Genomic DNA, 7132 nt, shown 5'->3' on the forward strand with positions numbered 1-7132 from the left:
TTTGATTCCTATTCAAGAGAATTACTTTATATATAGTCAATATAGGCACAGAGTTAAATTTTTTAACATTTTCTAATGGTGGTGTGCCTCGTGATTTTTTTCATGAAAGAAGTGTGCCTTTGCCCAAAAGAGGTTGAAAAACACTGATCTAGGCGAACCTCCTTTTCACCCGACGTGGGGCTCAAACCCACAAACCCGAGAGTCTTATGCTCTACCGACTGAGCTCTGCAAGCTAAGGAACCAGGCTATCTCCTCTTCAACCAATGGAGTTATCAGTCTATCATTATTGCTATTGTAAGTCTGTGCTGCTGACTTTAGGCGGAAATCCAAAGTTTCCCGCGCAGGCTTGGGCCAGCGGCAGCTGGCCGAATAATACTTCCAAAGCATTTAATCGACAATACACTGTGCGGCTACCCTCTTGTGGCTAAATCATATCATTTCAGGCTTTCTGAAACTTATCTCTCTGAAACACATTTTTGCACAGTGCTCTTTACTTAACAAGCTTTGTGAGAAAGTGCTGGACTTTGTAACTATATGACTGTGCAGAAAAAGTTAAATCTTTCAGCGGAGAATATTTTATTGAACTATATACCTGCGGTATGGAAATTATCAACGGGACAATGGAAATGGATTTTCCATGCCTTAACAGTTAAAAAAAGGACCTTTTTGCCTGGCACCTAAAGGTGTATAATGAAGGCGCCAGGTAAATTTTATACTGTTTATACTATACTTTATACCAACCCATTCTCTGGGAAATATGCAGTGTTTTCTTCATGGAAGAAATTCTGCTTTCATTCCCCCACCCCACAATTATTTGGTGTGGTCTATGATTACCTTGATCATATTTCATTTTAAATGGACCTTCCTGCTGAATGTAAAGCATAGACCCTCATTTTAAAAGTGAAAAGGGAGAGAAGGCTTCTCTCAAAGTGTTAGAATGCCACCAATGCCACCAGTATTTTAAGAATAGAACAAAACAAGATAGTGTTATTTTATATGATACAGAATCCTATGTCCAACTGCTACACTTGTGAATAGGCTTAAGAGACCTGACAAGTCTCCTCAGAGTTACATAAACACATCCCGTTCCAACATTTGGGAAGAGTGGTCATCAGGTTGTTTAGTGGTGCAACGATTTTAGTTAAATTATTGCCCCAAATGGGGGATTGTTACAAGAATTTTAAGGTCTCAGTCATAGAATAAATAAGCATAAATGCACACTTAGCTAAATATATAAACCAATGTTACATCTTAAACCATCTGATTAAGAAATATGTTAAAGGGCCTAAGACCTATGACAAGGCTGCTTATGTGCTCCCCTGCTGTTTAAGATTAATGTAAATGACGTCATACTGGAACTAAAACAACCAGAATACAAAAGTTGTAGAATGCTTTATTTCATTTTAGTGTAGTGCAGCACAGTATTATCACTACTTCCTTTTGTTCTGTTAGTTATTTTGATTCCTACTGTAGCTTTGTGGATTTACACTGTGCCATTGTGGTCCTATTTCAGTTTTTGCCCATTGCCTGTGAATACAATAGTGCATCATTTGGGATCCTCAGCCACGATTTAGGCGAAAATTTTCATTGCCTTTTCAATAGTCTTTTCATCTGTTGGTGGTTTTCTTGGACTACCAGGCTGCAGAAATTTCTTCACTGTTGGGATGTTGCTTATTCTCTCTTTAAAGGCCTAAGAGAGAGAGAGAGTGAGTAAAATATTTTAGTAGAGAAAAGGAGAAATGGTGGCATCCCTAAATAATCATTTGCCACTTACGGTTACGATGATTTCATAGTCAATAATGAAACTAGAAGTGATAAACTTTATATGTACTCAAACTTTGTACATACTCTAAACCCAGTTAATTCAGGCATGCACCTTTGGAGAGGGAGGTCAACATCTGAGCTCCATTGCAGGTCTATAATCGTAGGTAGGTTACCTGTTTGTGTCTAAATTTAATTCACAGAAGGCTTATCCATGAATGTGGGCCTCCTGTGTGATTTAGACTTTGTGCAGTAGAAATCCAGAGACGATGGTGTTTTAGATATGCAAAGAATAAAAGTGCCATACTAGAACTTTGCTTATGCTTCAGTAAGCATGCTTACCTTTAAAAGAGGAAATTTGGAGAGAATATCAGCCTTCAGCTCTTCTGCCATTAAAATGGTTTCAAGCAATTGGATATCTGCTCTGCTGAGCTGATTTCCTACCAGGTAATTTTGTCCATGATCTTTGAGGACCTATAGAGCAGGAAATGTTTGAAGAGTACTTCAGGTACATACACAAAATGGAGAATCTATATCTGAACCACTTTTGAATATCACGCGCCCAGATTATATTGTATCAGGAGATCGAGTGTATTTGTATCAGTTCGGATTCATGTCTTCTAACAAACAGCTGGCTAAGAAAGAGAAGTTTGATCATTCCCTCTTCCCAAACCACTGCTTGTCATGTTTCAATGAGGCAGGGCAGATTCTGAGATCAGAGTTCACATGGTAAACGAACACTGTGTGTGATTCCTGATCTTCTCTCACACAGCTAATTTTTTGTTTTACTTTTTTAACTTTGAGCTCAGAAGCTTGGAAAATACAAGGAATAAGGAAATGATTTCTGATGAGCCAAGCAATCCTATCAACATTACCAGCTGCCAACTCCAGCTGAGCACAGGTGACGTTCTTGTGTTAAAAGGTTTGTAAGTTTCCTTCGCCCCATACCTTTTCAAAGACTGGAAAGTATCTGGTGGTGGCTTTTTCAATAACGTTTGCAAACTCTTTCTCCTTGCTGTCAGCTGGCTTGAAGGGAAGCATCATTATCAATTCATTCAGATCCATAGCACCTTCGCAATACATATCAATCCTATTTGAAAGAGACAGTGTTTCCTTCTCTCATACTCAGGTAATAATAAGAAAACAGTAGTGGGAGCAGCAGCAACAGCAATAGTACTAATTATGATAATGCAGAGCCAAAACCTTGTGGGGGAATTGGGCAGTAGTGTCACAGGCAAAAATGTGTGATGACCTAGCAGAAAAACAAGTACAATGATCCTGTATGTTGGAGAAAGGGCATTTTCCCTGGAAAGAGCCTTGCTCTATGCAACAAAAGCCCCTATAATTTGCTTGACATTATAGTGATCTTCACCAGTTAGACCTTTTATAAAGAAAGCCTTATATCAAAAATCAATTTTATACATTTGCAACAATCCCCCCCCCCAAAAAAAAACATTGGGAAGGGACAATGACCTCCTAATCTCCTATTGGGATTACATGAAAATTCATTGATTTCTAATGAACCAGTCCACATGAACTTTGTTGGGACTGGGCGGTCAAATTACCTCATACTGTACCCTTTCTTGCCCAATCTGACAGTAGAGATGAAACATGCTGACTCATAACTCATCAGTAGATCATATGACAGACCGGAGAAGATCTTATATCATGTACAGCAAACCAAAGTATGCATTTAGTAACCAAACTTAAAGGAATGTTACAGTACCATGCTCTCTGCTTCATGTCCTTCCCGGAGAGATTATATTTGGCAGCAATGTAGTTGAGAATAGCTCGGCTCTGCACCATCTTCATCCCATCCATTTCCACCATGGGCACTTGCTGAAAGAGCAGGTCTCCGCCTTGTGAAAGGAAAATGAAAAATCAGTCCATCCTCCCAGGTAATTACTATGGAAATTAAATTTTCAGGAGCATCTCCCAAGCCATGCTTTGATTTTGAGCCTTTACTTTTACATTGTGCCTTTGCGATAATCATGTTTGCCTCTGCTTTTCCCTCAAAACCCTTTTGCAGAACATGTGCTAAATTAGTACAGCAATCACACATTGGAAACTAGTTTTGTATGTTATTTAAGCTACTGCTGTTCTCCAGCAAAAAAACAAGCAAACCATTCGGCACAATACAAAGTTGAGTGGTATGTGTTGTGGGTATCTGGAAAACTCTCTTTTCTTTCAAAGAAGAGAGAAAAATGCAATATAACCAGATCACAACTGTGTATTGACACATATTCCTGCCTGAAAGTGTGCACAATGCACAAGTCCACTTTGAAAACCTCTGCTATTAAGACTACTGTATAAGGCTTTACTGTACTAGAAGACAGTCCCACTGATATTCAGATAACATACTCACCATGCTTTAATTTTTCTAGATATTCTTTTGTCTCAATTAATTGTTCTTCAAACTAAAAAATAAAAGAGGCAGAATATTTCAAGGGTCTCATGGAATAATTTCAGGCTCCAAAAATGACACAGGGCCTTTCAAGTTTTCAAAATTTGATGAAAACTCCCCTTTCACAGCCGAATTCCGGGCCAGCCCGCCCAATAATTTTCTCTGTCTGGGACAGAACAACAAATGTTTCCCATGCACAAATCAAGTACTACAGGCTAGTCATATCATTTTAGCACTTGAAGCAGTAAGTGCTTCACACACACAATGACCGCTCCCCACATTAAATGGGGGGGGTGCCCTTTGCGTGGTCACGTGAAGCCCCCTGGACCCTATGTGGCACCATTAGCACAGACTTGGCTTGGCCTTCCCCAGGTGGGATACCTGGAGGTCTCCGCCTACCTCAGCCAGTTGCCCAATCCCGCCTGTGGAGACGTTGCCAAGGTGATCAGTTAGGGGGAGGGACCACCTGCCCATACAATAGGGGGAGGATCTTACCTGGGAATTGTCAGTTGGCTCCAGAGCTTCTCCCACCCTACCCACCCTCAGTTAAGACTTCTTTGCAGGTTAACCTTTTCTCCACAGGTATGTGAGCACTGCTACGTCAAGGTTGCTGTTGAAGGGCCGGAAAGGAATTCTCCTGCATTGGCAGGTTTGCCTTTCCCGTAGCAAAACGTCACAACTTTGGTGGTATCAGGCCTTGGGCGGAATCCTTTATCTATCTTCCCTAAATGGGGGGGGGGACGTGCAGCAGTGACTCATGCCCCCCTTCTCTTTGTGGCGGCGATACCAGGGTTCCCCGTTAAAGGTGTTGTTTGAGGGGAGGCTTCGGCCGTACAAGTGGAGGTTGTCATTGCTTTCCTTGCGACTGCGGCATAACAGGGGCAGGCTCTCTCTTCTTGAACATATGTTCTCCAGAGCCAGCCCATTCCCCCCCCCCACTGGATAACCCTGATGTTCCCCAGATCCCCGGTGGGGGACTGAGAGGGATAAAAGCCCAATGCCTGAGTCAAGGTCTACCCACATCTGAAACATAATAAAATTGTGGCCAATTTTAATCCCATAGCATGTTGTCTTGAGTCGTTATTCCATATGGGGGACACCCAGGGTTTGGGGGACTCCGCCTGTCCACACAATCAAGTCTCCTCCCCCCCCCACTTAGTAGAAAAAGTACAATAATGATGACAATAACTCATCAATTACCGTATTTTTCGCTCTATAAGATGCACCAGACCACCTAGTTTTTGGAGGAGGAAAACAAGAAAAAAAATATTCTGAATCTCAGAAGCCAGAACAGCAAGAGGGATCGCTGCGCAGCGAAAGCAGCAATCCCTCTTGCTGTTCTGGCTTCTGGGATAGCTGCACAGCCTGCATTCGCTCCATAAGACGCACACACATTTCCCCTTACTTTTTAGGAGGGAAAAGGTGAGTCTTATACAGCAAAAAATACAGTAGCTGCCCCTTCCAGGATAGATAAAATCCCCCACCTGAAGCAGGCACCTCCCTCACAAATGATAATGCTGGACCCAAATTTGGAAACTGTATGAAATATAAGAATGCTGGAAAAACAACAGTTCCCTTCATTCTTTTTTTGGGGGGTGGGGGAAAGGTGCTTTGTCAGAGAAGACAAACAAACCTCGACTCCTGCTGCAGCCAACAGCCACCTTATGCTTTCCATTCGGCCCCTTCCATTGAAGTAGTAAAGCTTAGGTTTCCCAGCCATGTTCCTAAGTGTTCCTGTTATGATGAGAGACAGAGAGAGGGAGATTGAGAGGTCATGTTTGACAGGGAAACCACTGCAGAGCAGGACAACTGTTCAAAACGGTGCTCTGGTGATTGCTTACAACAAGAAAGGATTTCACATTAAAGCCTTCTGGTTTATTTTTTATCAAACGCTTTTTCATAATCACAGAGCACAAGCAGATGTAGCATATTATTGCACAGATAAAATAGGAAGAGTTAAAAAAAAAACCACAACAATCTATGACAGGGGTCGGCAAACTTTTTCGGCAGGGGGTCAGTCCACTGTCCCTCAGACCTTGTGGGGGGCTGGACTATATTTTTTTGGGGGGGAATGAATGAATTCCTATGCCCCACAAATAACCCAGAGATGCATTTTAAATAAAAGCCCACATTCTACTCATGTAAAAACATGCTGATTCCCGGACCGTCTGTGGGCCGAATTTAGAAGGCAATTGGGCCATATCCAGCCCCCGGGCCTTAGTTTGCCTACCCATGATCTATGACTATCACCCCCCTCTTGAACAGCCACGGTCCATGTTCCCAGAGCCACAAAATTGTAACTTCCCCCTCGTACTCGCACCATTGTCATTGCCATCAGTTGCCTCTCATCTCCTCAGGCACATGGCTTTCCAGCATGGCCAACCGCCAGGGATGATGTGTGTTTGTAGTGATGAATCACATCTGAAGCACCACCTCTAATTTAAAACTGTTTCAGATTTCCTTACATGGACACCCCCTTCTCTCAACCTGTTTTCCCCAATTGCCACCGGTGAGAGACACATCATGCTCCTTCTAGGGTTGTTTGTCTATCTTTGGTTCCCACTCTGCACTCAGCACTCTCCTGTGGCTCCTAGAAGCTGCCAGCATGTGACAGCGGCCACACCCTGGGAAATGGCTTTGACTGGCTGGCTCAACCAGGTAAGGATAGCTGATGGGTCTCAAACCCATGTGAGTTAGGGACCTCCCCTCCATGCAAGGACAGGCTCTGGCAGGTTGAGGGATGAGACCAATAGTGGGTCCAAGGGTCAAGAAGGGAGCTTCTGCACATGCTGTAGAGGGAAGTGAGGGGCAGGTGGAGCTCATCAATCTGAGAAGGTCTTTTTAATTAATATTTTATTTTTTATCAACCACCAAAACACAAACAGTGAAACCCCCCCAAGCGGCTGATACATTGGGTATATATATTCAATAATATACATATTCAATAATATTCAATAAAATCAACCA

General features: G+C 42.5%; 1 protein-coding gene across 1 annotated transcript; it reads right to left on the reverse strand.

The window, feature by feature from the left end:
• Positions 1-1377: 1377 nt before the first annotated feature.
• LOC309367211 (glutathione S-transferase-like) lies at positions 1378-5913 on the reverse strand. The gene is made up of 6 exons (XM_081906601.1): positions 5799-5913; positions 4127-4178; positions 3488-3620; positions 2710-2851; positions 2104-2235; positions 1378-1690 (listed from the first exon to the last, which is right to left on the reverse strand). The coding sequence occupies exons 1-6, from the start codon at positions 5883-5885 to the stop codon at positions 1571-1573; spliced, it is 666 nt and encodes a 221-aa protein (XP_081762727.1). The 5' UTR covers positions 5886-5913; the 3' UTR covers positions 1378-1570.
• Between the last annotated feature and the right edge of the window lie 1219 nt (positions 5914-7132).

This window comes from Podarcis melisellensis (genome assembly GCF_964234715.1).
Source record: "Podarcis melisellensis genome assembly, chromosome: 3".
NCBI lineage: Eukaryota > Metazoa > Chordata > Lepidosauria > Squamata > Lacertidae > Podarcis > Podarcis melisellensis.

Excerpts from the sequence above, each read along its gene's own strand:
- LOC309367211 (XM_081906601.1), bottom strand. The coding sequence starts at position 5,885 with ATGGCTGGGAAACCTAAGCTTTACTACTTCAATGGAAGGGGCCGAATG. Across the intron at positions 4,179-5,798 it reads TGGCTGCAGCAGGAGTCGAG|TTTGAAGAACAATTAATTGA; the intron begins GTTTGTTTGTCT and ends TTTATTTTTTAG. Across the intron at positions 3,621-4,126 it reads TCTAGAAAAATTAAAGCATG|GCGGAGACCTGCTCTTTCAG; the intron begins GTGAGTATGTTA and ends TCCTTTCACAAG.